This window comes from Sinocyclocheilus anshuiensis, unplaced genomic scaffold (genome assembly GCF_001515605.1).
Source record: "Sinocyclocheilus anshuiensis isolate Anshui unplaced genomic scaffold, SAMN03320099.WGS_v1.1 scaffold219, whole genome shotgun sequence".
NCBI classification, from domain to species: Eukaryota; Metazoa; Chordata; class Actinopteri; order Cypriniformes; family Cyprinidae; genus Sinocyclocheilus; species Sinocyclocheilus anshuiensis.
Genome location: NW_015548200.1, coordinates 776,593 through 792,261, shown reverse-complemented (window position 1 = coordinate 792,261; position 15,669 = coordinate 776,593). Strand labels below are relative to the sequence as shown.

General features: G+C 36.9%; 3 protein-coding genes and 1 pseudogene across 5 annotated transcripts in view; 2 read left to right on the top strand and 2 right to left on the bottom strand.

Moving 5' to 3' along the window:
- The first annotated feature begins 270 nt into the window (after window positions 1-270).
- On the top strand, window positions 271-11,581 carry LOC107653298 (C-C motif chemokine 8-like). The gene is made up of 4 exons (XM_016439972.1): window positions 271-974; window positions 1,176-1,287; window positions 1,396-1,800; window positions 11,571-11,581. The coding sequence occupies exons 1-3, from the start codon at window positions 899-901 to the stop codon at window positions 1,487-1,489; spliced, it is 282 nt and encodes a 93-aa protein (XP_016295458.1). The 5' UTR covers window positions 271-898; the 3' UTR covers window positions 1,490-1,800; window positions 11,571-11,581.
- Window positions 5,250-7,244, bottom strand: LOC107653295 (coiled-coil domain-containing protein 96-like; annotated as a pseudogene).
- On the top strand, window positions 7,240-11,924 carry LOC107653294 (transcriptional adapter 2-beta-like). Its single transcript, XM_016439966.1, has 2 exons — window positions 7,240-7,814; window positions 8,598-11,924. The coding sequence occupies exons 1-2, from the start codon at window positions 7,545-7,547 to the stop codon at window positions 9,783-9,785; spliced, it is 1,458 nt and encodes a 485-aa protein (XP_016295452.1). The 5' UTR covers window positions 7,240-7,544; the 3' UTR covers window positions 9,786-11,924.
- A 121-nt stretch (window positions 11,925-12,045) lies between these two features.
- The window catches only part of LOC107653296 (grpE protein homolog 1, mitochondrial-like), a 6,354-nt gene continuing 2,730 nt past the window's right edge, over window positions 12,046-15,669 (bottom strand). For all 3 annotated transcript variants that reach the window (XM_016439967.1, XM_016439968.1, XM_016439969.1), the window contains exons 2-4: window positions 14,599-14,755; window positions 13,406-13,487; window positions 12,046-13,307 (exon numbers count right to left, since the gene is read on the bottom strand). In XM_016439967.1, coding sequence (XP_016295453.1) covers window positions 12,961-13,307; window positions 13,406-13,487; window positions 14,599-14,755 — 586 coding nt within the window. In that variant the 3' untranslated portion in view covers window positions 12,046-12,960. The remainder of the gene's footprint in view (window positions 13,308-13,405; window positions 13,488-14,598; window positions 14,756-15,669) is intronic.

The following is a 15,669-nucleotide window of genomic DNA, read 5'->3' as shown; positions in this document are numbered from 1 at the left end:
TTTGGCCGAGATACAATTATTTGAAAATCTGGAATCTGAGGGTGCAAAAAAATCAAAATATCGAGGAACTCGCCTTTTAAAGTTGTCCAAATGAAGTTCTTAGCAATGCATATTACTAATCAAAAAGTAAGTTTTGATATATTTACGGTAAGAAATTTACAAAATATCTTCATGGAACATGATCTTTACTTAATATCCTAATGATTTTTGGCATAAAAGAAAAATCTATCATTTTGACCCATACAATGTATTTTTTTGGCTATTGCTACAAATATACCCCAGTGACTTAAGACTGGTTTTGTGCTCCAGGGTCACATATGAATAACAGGCCAGTCCAAACTATTTAATGTTAGCTTTTTGTTCATCTATATCAACAACACTGTATGAACATTCAAATGTGTGCAGACTGTATGCATGCAATCCCGCACTTATTGAAGCTTTCAGAAGTTATTTGAGCAAGCACTGATGCAGCTCACACAACACGCTTTAATCTGTCTGTGTTCTTATGTGTTATGTGTCCTTTTGTCCAAAAATGCTGCCTTTGCTGTTGTCAATGCAGAAGATATAAAAAATAAAATTGTATATATTCGTGGTCTATTATCTCTTCACTTCATTCGTGTTCACACTGAAAATAATGGCTCTGTAGACTAAGATGGTGAGTCATACACGAGGTGCAGTTTAGCTACATGAAATAACCACAAAACCGTTTCCTGTAAGACTTATGAGCAATTTTTTTCAGTTGTGATCACAGTGGAACATTTTCTCACCTATAACCTGCCCCCTTACCTAAACCACACTCGCCCCCTCCCCTTCTACCTTTTAAAACCCAGGGTAAAGTTTGTAGGACATTATCCAGTTGATAACAGCTTTATCTCAAGAAGAAGAAGAATCTGCAGCTATGCGTCAGTATTGTCTTTGTCTTTTTATTGGTCTTCTGGCGGTTGCATTCCTCCAGTCTGGTGTAATGGGCAACAGTAAGTCACCCTAAAACTTTATTTGTTCAGTGGTGTGAATAGAAATGTGTATATATATATATAAAAAAAACTTATTTCCAAGGGTGAGTTGGTGATCTAATGAATTTTCTTACAATAAGCAATTTATCTGTTAACATTACGTGTTTGGTGTTAAAATATTAATAAACAGATTTATTACATAAATGATATTTTTCAACACAGGTGCCAATTTACCATCCGAATGCTGTTTTAATCATTACGGGAGAAAAATCCCCATTGCTAAAATTGATTCCTATATAGAGACAAGAGTGGAATGCTCCAAACCTGGAGTCATGTGAGTTTTAATTTGTCATCCTATTCATACTAATTCTAATAGTAAAAATCTATTATACTGTGTGTGTACGTTTTCTGTGTGGAGTAACCGATCTTTTCCTTCGAACAGTTTTGTCACAAAGAGGAGTTATCGTATCTGCGTGGATCCTCAGCTGAGCTGGGTGAAGAATGCCATGAAAGCAGTCGATGTTCGTGATCTTTAGTGATGCTGCTGTGGCCATGATCAACATGCTCGAAGGAACGCTTTTGCTTGGTTCTTAAGTGAAGTATTAGCTCAGTAAACCTCCTTCTGTAATGCTCGGATATTCTTTTCATTATTATCATGGGAGGCATCATGTCAAGTAACTGCATATTTTGATGAGTTCAGTATTTCTTTAACATTCTGCATTAAATGCTAAAATAATTGTTTTACCTTTTAACTCGTTAATTTTACTGCAAAATAACATGTAAACAGACAACAATCACCCTGTTCTTACTAGGATTACAGGGACGATTTATGATAGTATTTTTTTATGTAGGCTGAAGAAAGAAATTTGCTTTTGTTTTATTCTGTATAACAGCAGTCTTATGATGTTCTTAATTCTAATAAAATGGAACACAAAACGATGAATTTTGTTGTAAAATCACATCAGCATTCCTCTGTTATACTGTACATCAGCAACAACGGCATAGCAGAGCTTATTCAAAACAAGATCAAATAAATCAAAACAGAAAAAAGGGGAAAAAATGGGTCATTTATTGTATTATAAGTATGTATGTTCACGTTATCAATTCAAGTGTCACTAATTATTGACCTTTTCTGTGTTCATAGAATATTAATTTCCTATTTTGCACTCGAGAACAAATAATTCAACAAGGTCCTTTAAATTAGTGAGGATAGTATTCAGTGCAGCAGACGCAACACAGCACAGACAATAAGTGTTGTGTGACTAAAGAATAGAAAGAAAAAAAAATACTGTAAAAATACAGCAGTGCTGATGAACAAGGAGAAAATCTTTGGACTGGAGTTCCAGTATTTAGGATTTCAAAATGACTGTATTGTTGCCTGAAATCTTTTCATCAAAAAATCTATTACTCAGTTGCACATAAATTTCCATAAGCCAGTTTGGTCTAAACTGGCAATACTAGTAAGCTGCACAAGTTAAAACAGATACAGCTAAAAAAAAAAAAATGAATATGTTCCTTCCATATACAACCTGTCAAGATCACGTGGTGTCATTTTTATGAAAGATCACCAATTTGCATGGATCTCCTTCTATAGTTTTTTTTTTTAGAGCTAGCTGTCCTTAAATTACTCCCTATGTGAAGTTGCTGCATAGACTCTCAGCATTGAACTTTTTCACATAAAGTATTAATAAATTACTTGTGAAAGCAAGATCATTCAAGGTACTACTACTAATAAGTTCTATTTATGCTAATCCACAGGTTAAGTTGTAAATGATATTCATGGTACTAAGAGAACCTTGTCTGTTGATGTGTATTTAAGTTCCAAAAGAGTAAAAACCATTACCAGTTATACTTGATTATTAAAGCATGAAAGGGCCTCAAATAAATTCAACGAAATAAGGGCGACCCAGAGACAAGCCTACGGATATGAGCATTCTTAATTTCATATTGGACATTTTTAAACGATCACCATAGAGTTGCATACAGTGTCTTTTGTATAATGTAGAATGTGTTGGTGGTGGTGTCTTTTAATAGCACTAGTTTCTCACCTCAGAGCTGTCAGCAGAACACTAGAATTTGTGGTCGGCCGCTTATGCCAATGACCCTATATCACCTTCAGCTGCATTTCCTGTGGGAGGCCATATGCTGCTCATTGTTTTTAAACCAACATCACCTGTAATGTTAAATGGAAAACACATTTCTAGTAGTGGAAGCAGTCAGCAGTTAGTTTTGTAAAAATTCTTTAAATGTTCCACCTTGCAGCAACAGCTTGGAAAAAAAACCCCGAAACATGTTTTTTCACTCCGACGCTGAAAAAGTTACGTGCTTAAACCAAACATTATTTGTTTGTTGAGCACGTCCCTCTGTAATTCAAATAGACTCACAATGTCAAATATGTAAAATCGATTTTTTTAGAAGACGAACACATTAGAATATACAGAGGTTGACTTGACGTAACAAATATCGCCATCTGCTGGCACTGTGTTGATCATAATAAGAAAAGAACTGGGATATACAGCTTTAGATACTATTTGAGATTACAAATTTGGTGTATTATTTCCTCAGTATTTCTTTCATTTGAAAACCAAAAACCTTTTGTATAAAGTTTAATGCTCCACACATATGGTATGCTTTGTCAAGTTACACTATATATAGGATAGTGAACAACCCAGCGGGCACCTTGATATCAATTTGACATCAATTATTAGTCAAGACTTGTTTAAGATGTTGTAACATAATTTTAAATTCAGTTTGGATGGCAATTTCTTCCAGTGGTAATTGAGTGAAAATAAAAAGTTAATCTCACACTGACATTGGTTTAATGTATAACATCTTTTTTATGTCAATTTTGATGTCTTTTCAAAATCAATTGCCCACTGGGAATTCCGACAGTGTAAATATGTTTCCCATTGGGACAAATGAAGATTGGAGTCAGTGTCACTTGAACCACTGAAACACACACAATGCTTGGCTCCAGAGACAAGACATCACACAGAGGCTCGTGTCATATGGGCGAGATCATATAAATGCTATTGGCTACTTTTTTTGTTTTTGGCTCTTCATTATGTCCCGCCCTTCATGTTGCAATCTAAATTACGTCAGAACATTAAAATAAAAAAATCAATAAAAAGTAAAAATTTAAATTACATTAACACCCATTAAAATTTACATTTTGATCTTTAGTGATTCATTTTGAACGATAGTGTGTTTTAACTTGTTTCATAGCTGAAAAAATTAGCTCAGTAAACTTCTTTCTGATGATCTATAATTTTTTGTTATTGTGGTATCATGACAAATATCTGCAGGTTTACTGTTTGAGTTTGTTATAGCTTTAATCTTATGCATTAAATGTCAATACTTTTTCTAACGGTACTTTTACTGCAGAAGAATGCATGCAAGCATACAGCAGTAACCTTGATTTTACTGATAGTGTCATGATTCCTACACAGCAACTCACTTATTAAAGGGGTCATATGATGCGATTTCAAGTTTTCCTTTAATGTGTTTTTTGAACATTAAAGCATGTCAACATATTCTGTTACACCAAATACACAAAATAATGATCTTTAAAATAGCATCATATGACCCCTTTAACTTTAAGCAGTATTAGCACCATATTTGTTATTTTACCACATTATTTGAATCATTTTAATCATAATTTCATGATTGATTAAAGAAACTCTTAAATTGTTTTTGTTCTACTTTGTAATAATTGTCTTATATTACACACTTAATTCCAATAAAGTACAACATAACACAAAACCAACAAATGAATATCCTTGAATATTATATAATATTATATTATATATTTTGGTAAAATTCTTGTTGTACAGCAACATCATAGCAGAGCTAATCAAGTTTAATCAAATGGCCAATCAAATTCTAAAGTAAACGAAGTCTGCAGTCTGCAGTAAAAATGGTGAAAGTCTCAAATGTTTGGGTGCTGTTAATGCACCTCTTTAAAGCATTTAAATTTAAATAAAATAAAAAAAACATGAAAAATGTTGTTGTCAGTGTCAAATGATAAGGTAGATTTGAAAAGCCATACACATGAGTTTCTTCTGCTTTGCACTTTCGAATAAAGAATTCAGCAACAGCATCCTTTAAAGTAGTTAGTCTAGCAAAATAATGGAAGTTATGTGTTCTTCATTTATTGCGTGCTAACCTCTATAAGCAATTGTTTGGTACTGTGACAATCAAGAAAATCAACAAAATAAAATAACTAAGATAAATACTATCCGAGTACTATTTAAGATTATAAATTCAAAGTATTATATCTCACCAAATATTCCACTTCTCTATAAATTTTAATGCTTTGCATAAGATAAGCTTTGTTAAGTTACACTCTATACATGACATTTAACACAATTACTGAAGGGAAGCATGTGCACCTGTGTTGTCACTGGCCCTCTGGTTTGCTTTGCTCAATCTTCTGCTTGACTCCAGCACACTTCAGCGTGACATCCCTTCAACATCTCTAGTCTCTGCTGCAGACCTTCTCCTCAAAGTCCTGCAGCAGTGTGGTGTTTCCCAGCAGGCCACAGCGCTGTTGCAGCTTAAGGTTATCTGCATGTAGGCCGTCACGAGCCTGTCGGGTACGTGTCAGCACTTCACATTTATGAGCCACCAATGTATCTGCCTTCGCCAGTTGAGTGTGTTTGACCTTATTCTCCATCTGCATGAAATACAGCTTCTCTTTCACGTGGGAAATGCCCTGAGGTTGTGGGACAAAAAATGTGTAAAAATAAAATGAAACCATATAGGTTGCTAAATACAATGCATTTTTTGGATAATGGTGAACTTGTTATGTGAGGTCCTTATATAAGCTATATTATATGAATAGCTTCTATGTGAAACAACATTTCAAAAGACTTCTTGTGTCCAGTCATGCATTAAGCTGTTTAATTACTAATATATTTATATACAATATTTAATAACATTACCTTGTTTTTATATAGTTTTTATATAAATGTATATATTACCTTGTTGTAATTATATTTAATTAATTAAATATATTAATATATTATTAATTTTTAACATGCTCCTGATGACCACAAAAAAAATAATTTCACTCCTGAAATGAGGTGGACATAAATTACATTTATAAATAATAAATAAATAGACAAACAAACAAATAAATAAATACAAATTAATTAATTAATAAATAAAAAAACACTTTAATTTCTCCGATGTTTTGGTGATGTTTTGAGGAAATACATTTACCTGCACAGAGCAGGCAACCTTCCTTTTCAGCCTAAGTGGCTTCTCACTGCGCTTCTTCAGCTTGTCTTTAAATGTCTGGTTCTCTGTTTTGAGTTGCTCAAAGTCCATCAGCAGCAAGCCATCAGCAAGCTCACGTTTAGATTTAAGTTCTGTCTCAAGCCGACACATTTTGTTCTTGAACTTGATATTGTTGAGACACAGATGCCAGCTTGTCTTCCTGCTTCAGTTCGTCTGCCTGCAGCTGCACCTTTGCTGCCTGTTTGCCCAGTCAGTGCTGATGGCAGCTTCATATTTCAGTGCCGCTAAGGATCTCAGCTCGTGCTGCACCTGGTTCAGTTTCTCTAAGTTCTGCTGGCGGAGCTCCTCGGTTCACTGCTCAGAGAAACTGTGGTGCTGCATTTTCAGGTCCTCTAAGAGAACCATGTACTTTTGGTACTGCTCCTGGTATGAGATATCTCCTTCCAGTCTGGGATGTTTATCACCTGTCTTCTTACTGAGGTATTCTACTATTTTGGTCTGCATCAGACCATTTAGCTTGCTGAGCTTTTCAGCTTGCAGTTCATGTAGCAGGTCCATATGTTCCTCATCACTGATGTTGAAACCCATCTCCTCCTCTTCTGCAGCACCGATGATTCTCTCACTCTCTGGGTCAGGAGCTGGAATTCTGTCCTCTTCCTCTTCACCCTCAGTGTCCTCACGTGACAGAAGATCGTCAATGAAATGTCCTATTTCAGGACCCTCAGTGTCCTCCAATGTCTCATTTATAAGGGGTTCTATTCCATCCTCCCTTTCTGTTATCATATGGTGCCCAAACTCGGTTTCAGCTATCTGTGCTTCGCTTGTCTCAGCAATAGACATGTCTTCTGCCAGCTGTGAACCCTGCTTGACCACATCATCCTCAACACCTTCTGAGATACTAGGAGGTTCAGTCATTTCAGTTTCTTCCTCCCCAACCCGGGCACTTGCTGCCTTGGTTAGATCCTCAGACAATTCAGTGTTTTCCACCAGTGTGTTATTTTCTAAAACAAGGCTTTCTTCATGTTTTAATTCTAATGACCCCTCTTCCATTTTATATAACTGAATTTACACAAGGTTCTTTAAAAAAAATTGTATTAACCTAATAATAATGACATGCAATTTCTCTAAAATAACCACCGTTTAGCTCATGAAACACGCTTGCCTAAACTATTTTGTGTCTGTACAGGAGCGCGTGCTTGTTGCCATGGGCACCCACAGCGAGAGCCAATCGCAAGCATCCGCTGTACTTATTAATATTAATGAGACGCAGCGGCGTGACCGGAGATACTCCACTGCGCATGCCCTGCCCCAAGCGACTGCTGCTTCCAACAACAAGCGGTAGTAAGCAATATGGCCGACCTAGGGAAGAAATACTGCGTGAACTGCCTGGCAGATGTTACGAATTTGCGGATTCGCTGTGCCGAATGCCAAGATATTGAACTTTGTCCGGAGTGCTTCTCCGCGGGTGCCGAAATCGGTAACCACAGACGATGGCATGGCTATCAGCAAGTTGACGGCGGGCGCTTCTCGCTCTGGGGTCCCGAGGCAGAGGGAGGATGGACTAGCAGGGAAGAGCAGTCGCTGCTCGATGCCATCGAGCAATACGGATTTGGTAACTGGGTACGATTCTCAAATGAATCTATATCGATGCGGCTTTAATAAAATTATTTTGCATTGCCACATGTGCACATCAACACAAAATTGTCATGTTTAGTCAGCAACAAATGATGCATTGCTGACTTAAGTAACTTAGAGAAAATAGTTTGTTAACAATCAAGCAGATCCCCTAGGTGTGTGGTGCATATTGCATTTAAGGATTATTTAACCCAAAAATGAATTTCAGTTTTGGTCATTCATAACAGCTGCACATTATAGTTTCCATAGAGAGAACAAACTGTACAGTGTACTATTACTGAAAGCACTGCCTTTGTTATTCATTAATATTTGCATAGCTTATTTGCATTAATATAACGTATTAAGAAATAATATTAATGTTTGAGTTTGTAACGTTGATATTATTATGACCTGTATGTTAAAGGCTTCACCCAATTATGAAAATTCTGCCATCATTTACTCTCCCTCATGTTGTTCCAAACCCATAAGACTTTCGTTCATCTTCGAGACACAAAATAAAGACATTTTTAATAATAGCTGATGGGATTTCTGTCCCTCAATTGAAAGACCAAAACTTTGATGCTTCGAAATGTTCATAAAAACATTGTAAACATAGTCCATATGAATCAAGCGGTTTAATCCATGTCTTCTCAAGAGACAGAGTTGCCATCTTCATTTGTGTTTTCAAGATGAACAACACGGGATTGCAACAACATTAGGGTGGGTAAATGACAGATATTAATTTCTGGATGAACTAACTCTGTATCTTTGTTTATTTCTGTGTGTTAGGAGGATATGGCAGCCCATGTGGGTGCATCACGCACCCCTCAGGAGGTCATGGACCATTATGTGAGCATGTATATCCATGGGAATCTGGGCAAAGCCTGCATCCCTGACAGCATCCCCAACCGCGTGACAGACCACACTTGTCCCAGCGGAGGTCCGCTGTCTCCTAGTTTGACTACCCCTTTGCCCCCACTAGACATATCTGTGGCGGAGCAGCAGCAGCTTGGATACATGCCGCTCCGTGATGACTACGAGATCGAATATGACCAAGAGGCAGAGAAACTCATCAGTGGCCTGTCTGTAAACTACGATGATGAAGAAATCGAGATTGAGATGAAACGAGCCCATGTGGACATGTACGTGCGGAAGCTGCGTGAGCGCCAGCGACGGAAAAACATTGCTCGTGATTATAATTTAGTGCCAGTCTTTCTGGGACGGGACAAAAAGGATAAAGAGCGAGAACGACCAGGTGGAACAGGCGGGGTTGGGGGCATAGGTGGAGCTGTAGGACTGGGAGGTGGTACCTCCATTATTCCGACAGGGTCGCTGGGCTCCTCTGTAGCAGCAACACCGAAACGCAAAATCACCAAGGAAGAGAAAGAGCAACGGACGAAACTACGGACACTCTGCCAGTTCATGCCACAACGAGAGTTTGAAGAATTCTTTGATAACATGCACAAAGAGCGCATGCTGCGGGTGAAAGTTCGGGAGCTTCAGCGTTATCGGCGGAATGGCATCACGAGACTCGACGAGTCGGCCGAGTACGAGGCGGCACGCCACAAACGGGAAAAACGGAAAGAAAATAAAAGTATTGTTGGGTCAAAGAGAGGTAGTAGTGGTGGAGGAGGAGCGGCCGGGCTTGGAGGAGGAGTTGGAGCAGGAGGTGGGCTTGGCGGAGGTGGAGGAGTCAGTGCCATCAAAGAGGAGGGGAAGGACAGTGAGTTCTCAGCCATCGAGAACCTGTCTGGCTTTGAGCTGCTGTCCGATCGGGAGAAGGTACTGTGCAACTCTATGAACCTAAGTCCCACACGCTATCTGACTGTCAAGACTATCATCATCAAAGATCACTTACAGAAAAGGCAGGGCATTCCCTCGAAAAGCCGCTTACCCAGCTACCTGGACAAGGTGCTGAAAAAACGGATTCTGAACTTCCTGTCGGAGAGCGGCTGGATATCCCGAGAAGCCGCCTAACCACACTGTCCAAAGATTTGGCTGCAAGAATAATGACTGTAAATATATTTTTCTACTGTTTTATATTGCATCTCAGAAAAGCCTGTGAAAACAAAATGACTGTAGGCGCCACACTACTGGATGTGGGCCTTCAGTCAGTCTAACATGTCTGCTTTTGGTCTCTGATCTCCTCATAGGAACATAAACATGGTTATAGAAGGTACTTAATCAGTATCCATAGGGAACTTTCCAGTAATTTGTCCTATGTAATACGTCAGAATATAACACAAAAACCCATTGCCCCACGTTAAAATGCCTCCATTTTGAATGTGGTTTTCAGTGGTGTTGATTGTTCCCTGCCAATAGAGTATGAACAGAATGTTTAATGTTGGACAAAGCAGATCTTTAAAATTGGTTCTGAGTTTCTTGTTCTGTAATAAGAAGGAAACTAGGTCAGGTTGCCAAAAGTCTAAAGTTCCTGTGTTCTAACCTGAATTTGCCTGTTTTAGTTGGATATATTTTGTTGTGTCAATTGTGGGAATGTTGAGCCACATGAAGCATGCGCCATACTATCTAAATGTCTGAAGTTCATGTTTGATTATTATTATTTGTTGGAGTTGACCTTTATGAGGTTATGTTACATTGAGCATGTTTCAGAGGCTCAAGTTAAATGGCACACCCCCCGGCTATATAAAGTATTAGTTTGATGCTTACATCAAGCTGATCACCAATGGAGAATATTTACCACGATGCTCCTGTTTCAAGAGGGTATTATTCTTATTTGTTGGGTAATGTGAGGGATACAAATCAATACAGCATCAACGGTTCTCATCTCAACAAGTTCACAGTTTATAAGCTGAGACTGAATGTTATAACTACATACTAGTTTTTTAAATTTCCAAATGCCTTGGCAAAATCTTCATGCAATACCAAATCTTAGATTACAACTGTTACTGAGACATAGTTTTCCATTATTTTTAATGTTATTATTGACTGCTTGTGTCTACCCCAAAGCTGTAGAAAGCTAAGAAAAAGCACTGTTCACAGAGGCCAATGCAAAGGTTTCAATTTTTTACAGTTTTGAGATGTTTAATATATTAACAGTCAGATAGAACTGATAGGCACAGTATAACTTTAAGACATTTTTTTTTCTATGTATACAATATTGGAAATTACTGTTTAGTGTAAATCTGTTGTAAAGGACAATGTGGTGGTCCTCATCTGCTTTTATACCATCATTTTTGCCCCAGACATTGGTACATATAAAGTCCCATAAACAGTCATTCATAGTTGAGTATGCTTATGTTGTGTGCCTTGAAGCATATTTGCCCTGGTTGATGCTTTTTATTCCTTTTGCTTGTAATTAATATTATATTTTAATATTAAATTGTACCACATCAAAAATGTACAAAGATTAAGGTTTATATTAGGTTTTATTTAGGCTCGATTGTTTTTCTTCACATTTCTATGATAGATGTAACTACCCCACACAATAATATTTGACTAAAGCCATTAAAAGTAGATGGGCACAGTTGTACGTGGAGAGAAACTCATCCAAGACATATGTAGGATATTGGCTGTGTGACCGTTTGATAAATGATGGATGTAGGCATGAAGACACTGTGTTATATCTCATGAAACTAGGAATAAGGAAATTATGAAGCAAATGTGTCACTGCCGTTTTATTTCATTTGTATAAAGGTGCTTACATTTTCAGAAAGGGTTAGTCTTCAGGTTATGCTTTATGGTTGTAGGAAACAGGATCACTGGTTAAAGTACCCAAGCCATTATTCAAGACTAGTTTAGTCAACCTACATTTAATTGTTTTTGAGGAAAAATTTACCAGTTTATTTAAGGGTTAATATTTACACTTTAAAAATCATTCAATATGCTATTTCAGAGAATATAATTATTTTTGTAAAGTAAAAAACAATTTGAAAGAAAATGTGAGCAGAGATATGAGAATGAACATGACATCACAAAAAGACACTATTGCAAGTTCATTTTTATAATTTTTAAAGACAATGTGACATTTAAAAAGGATAAGTTTTTTTTTTTTTTTTTTTGCTTAGTTGTGACCTGACTGTTCTCTGGTTAAAAAGTCCATTTTGGAAAGATATATGTGAAAATGTTGAGTATGTGGAAAGTATTTTATTGCATATGTCATGTTATTTCCTACTTTGTATTAAAGTGTTGAAATATAACCTTTTTGTCTTATTAAGCAAAGAAAATTTCACCAAAAATGACCAACAAACCTATGGAAGGTGTAATAATGACTAAATTTTTAAAAGAGGTACATGCTTTATTTGACAGTTGTCTGCTTGTTCACGTACTAGATGGAAAAGTTGAATCCAATACCCTTTTAAATTTGACGTTCATATTTTTCCATGAGCACGGCATAATTCTATTCATATTACAACCACAATTTCTAATGACTGATTTCTCAAGTGGCCTTAAACGGCCATCCTTCTTTTCCCCAGATCTTCACAAAAACCCCATCAGTAGTTATTACAATCAGTGGTCTGAAGTGTGATATTTCATCAGGTTTGCACACTATGAAACTAATGGTGAAAGTTGGCAAGCACAACTGCCAATAGGCAAATTATTGTAAATTTATACATTTTATTTTTGGATAAAATATTACTTTAAGTCCTGTAAAGAAGACTAATTATTCTCTCATACAAATTGAAAAATATTCAATTGCATAACACCGACAAAAAAAGTGGAATATAACAACTGCTGTCATAGACATCACCAAACTGGTAACGTTTTTCAGTAAAGTAATTAATGTAAGAGCAAATAAGTATAATAAGAAAAGATGTTCAACAACATAATATGCTGCAGTGCTTCTTTAAAAGCTTTCGATTATTCAAAAGCTTCCGTTTCTTTGGATCTCAGACGTCCCTGGAAAGGTGATGATCCTCCAGAGAATACTGATGCATCCAATCAAAGATTCTGTTAATCTTCTACCTCATACACACTCAACTCTTATACCCAATAACTATTTTTTTACTGAATCATTATTAATCACAAAGATTAGTCTGGCATTGTCCCTCAGTTGTCAATATATTGGATTTCACCTCTCAGAGGCACATTTAACAAAAACAAACAAAAAAACAGTGGAGCCTAAGACCAGCTAACTTACAGAAACCGATCAGTTGACCAGGCAATAACCCATCATAGTTTGTAAGACCTGTTAGGGGGTTTTGACTACACCCACCAGAGCTGGCCGTAGAGTACGGCCGTGCAGCTTGTAGCCTACTTTAGTAACTACAGCTACGGTACCTGCCTCCTTGCCCTCCATAGGTGCATGAAAGACAGCCTCATGCTCATAAGGGTCAAATTTCTGACCATCAGGGTTAAGCTTAACAAGACCGTGTTTTTGGAAGACCTTTTGGATCTGCACCTCAGTCATTACAAGGCCGTCATAAAGATTTTTCAGGTGTGGATTTGCAGTAGATATTTCAGTTTTTGGTACGCTTTCTGTTGCCTTCTCCAAGATGTCAGCCACCTCCAAGAGATCTTTACAGAAGCCCTGGATTCCTGAGAAAAGAGATGGGAGTTAAAACATTTCACAAATTGACCAGATCCAGAAATGTCTGTTCATAAAAGCTGCTTATAAAATAATTATAATAGCTTACCATAAAGCTTAGCATCATCAATCATCTTTTGACTCCTTTGCCTAAGGTTCTCAGTGTCTGCTAGCGCCCGCTTGTATTTATCCTTCAGCAAAAGACAATTAACAAAAAGATCAGACAATGAACTACAAACAGCATGCTGAGTTTTCAAATCCAATTTCTTTTTAAACTGCTCCCCTCAACAAAGATAAAAGAAAAACACTTATTTGCCATGTTTTTTCTTAAATACCTGCAATAATTTGTTTTAATATTCTAGAAACTGTAAGAAAAATGATGAAGACGATGATGATCTCGATGAAGATGTTTATTGCAGCATAGCAGTGACAAAGTACATGTAGTACCTTGGGTTCAACGGAGTCCGAATGAACCACGAACATCCTACGCTCAAACATTTTATACTCTATTACGTTCATCTTCCCGCATGTAAATGAAGTTTCGTCTTAAATGTAAATTGCGGATAACAATGAAAGTGATAGCCTTCCGTTCCCACATCTTTTGGTAGTCTTTCAGGTGGAAACAACCAAATGTTAAGGTGCAATTATATTCAAGTACCCTTTTGGTCAGCAGATGGTTCTTGATGGCCTACTGCCGCTCCCACGCTATAGGTGACGATTGACGAAGTAACGTTCAGGAGATACTATTTACATATTATTGAGATCGGAAAGAATTATCTCTATGATAATTAAGCTCTTTGTAGAGAAAGGAGAATAGTTTACTTAGAGTGGAAGTTTGGTCGAGGCAGACTATAATTTCTTACAAAACTCAGCAGATTTATGTTGTATAGGAATATTACAAGGAATAATGACAATATGTTGGATTAACTGTAATGATGACTCTGAATGCTTCACATGTAAAGAAATGACTAGGCTGGTGTAGAGACTCAAAGTCACATCCTGAGTAAGTCTGGTACACTTTACAGCTGATTTACAGGCAAGGAAATCCTCTGAACATCACTAATCTGACACATGACCCTGCTGACTGCACTTCTTAAAAAATAAAGCTATTTGTTTAAACAAATATGAATAAAAATGGATAAAAGTGTCCTCAGTGAGCTTCAAGGGCAATTGAAGGTCAGGCTGTGCAGTGGAAATTACATGGTTATGAATAGCAAGAAAAACTTTTATTGTCAGATTTTATGTAAATTTTCATCTAGAACTTCTATACAACAGATGCTAAGACTACGAATACAGCAATACCGTAACATCTTTCAGCTGTTCTTCCAGTTGTGTCTTTTCTTCTATGAAGGCTTTCTCAGCTGCACTGGGCTCTGGTTTTTGAGTCCCATTCTCTTCTTCGGTCCTAGGCCCTGAGCTTTTCTGTTGGGCTGCTGTGCAAAGGAGGCGTGGAGTCGCCCTGAGAGAAGTTAAAAGATGAGAATATTCACCAACAGATCCCTTGTGTTACAGGTTATATACATTGTGATTATGCAATCACTATGGTAAGAGTTGTGTTTGCTGCTGTCAAACAGGTTTAAAGGAAGAATTCTCCCAAAAATAATTTAATATTTTTTCAAAAGCAGGTTTACATAATACTAGTAGAATATAATTCTTTACCATTATTACTGATCTAAATAGCACTTGCTCGGATGGCTAAAGACCCAACTGAAGTACACAGTCTGAATCTTTGCTCATCTATGGGCTTTTTTGTGTGTGTGTGTTAGACTTGTGCCGGTATTCGGTAATGCGATATATCACGGTAATGAATATGCACAATATTGTTATCGTGGGCACTTCTAAATACCGTGAATAATTATATATTACAAATTATTCAGAATTGTGAATGCATTTTAAGAATACTTTTCCCATCAACTGGTCAAAATGCACAACACCGCTGTATGCTGTGTGAAAGACTCGTGCTCACTCTGATGTAAATAAGCGCGGACGAGAAGCACATGGCGGAACATGTGAGAGACGCTCTGGATGAAAGCGCACTTTCACTCTCTGACAGCAGATGGCCTAAACTGCAGAAATAATAATAATAATAATAATTAATTTAAATGCAGCCATTACCCCGGAAACCCTGTAAATAAAGCAGCTGCACTACTTTCTGTTTCTGAATCATTTAGTCATTTGTGTTTAAATTATTTAAACAGCCATTAGATTTGTGTTTTTGCTATGATGTTCATCACCAGTGTTGGGAAGGTTACTTTGGAAATGTAATAGGTTTCAGATTACAAGTTACCCTATTTAAAATGTAATAGTAGTGTAACGTTTTCAATTACTTTATTAAAGTAATGTAACTGATTACATTTGATTACTTTTTGATTA

Coding starts and splice junctions, on each gene's coding strand:
- LOC107653298 (XM_016439972.1), top strand. CDS start 899: ATGCGTCAGTATTGTCTTTGTCTTTTTATTGGTCTTCTGGCGGTTGCA. Junction 975..1,175: donor GTCTGGTGTAATGGGCAACA/GTAAGTCACCCT, acceptor TTTTCAACACAG/GTGCCAATTTACCATCCGAA. Junction 1,288..1,395: donor TGCTCCAAACCTGGAGTCAT/GTGAGTTTTAAT, acceptor TCCTTCGAACAG/TTTTGTCACAAAGAGGAGTT.
- LOC107653294 (XM_016439966.1), top strand. CDS start 7,545: ATGGCCGACCTAGGGAAGAAATACTGCGTGAACTGCCTGGCAGATGTT. Junction 7,815..8,597: donor AATACGGATTTGGTAACTGG/GTACGATTCTCA, acceptor TCTGTGTGTTAG/GAGGATATGGCAGCCCATGT.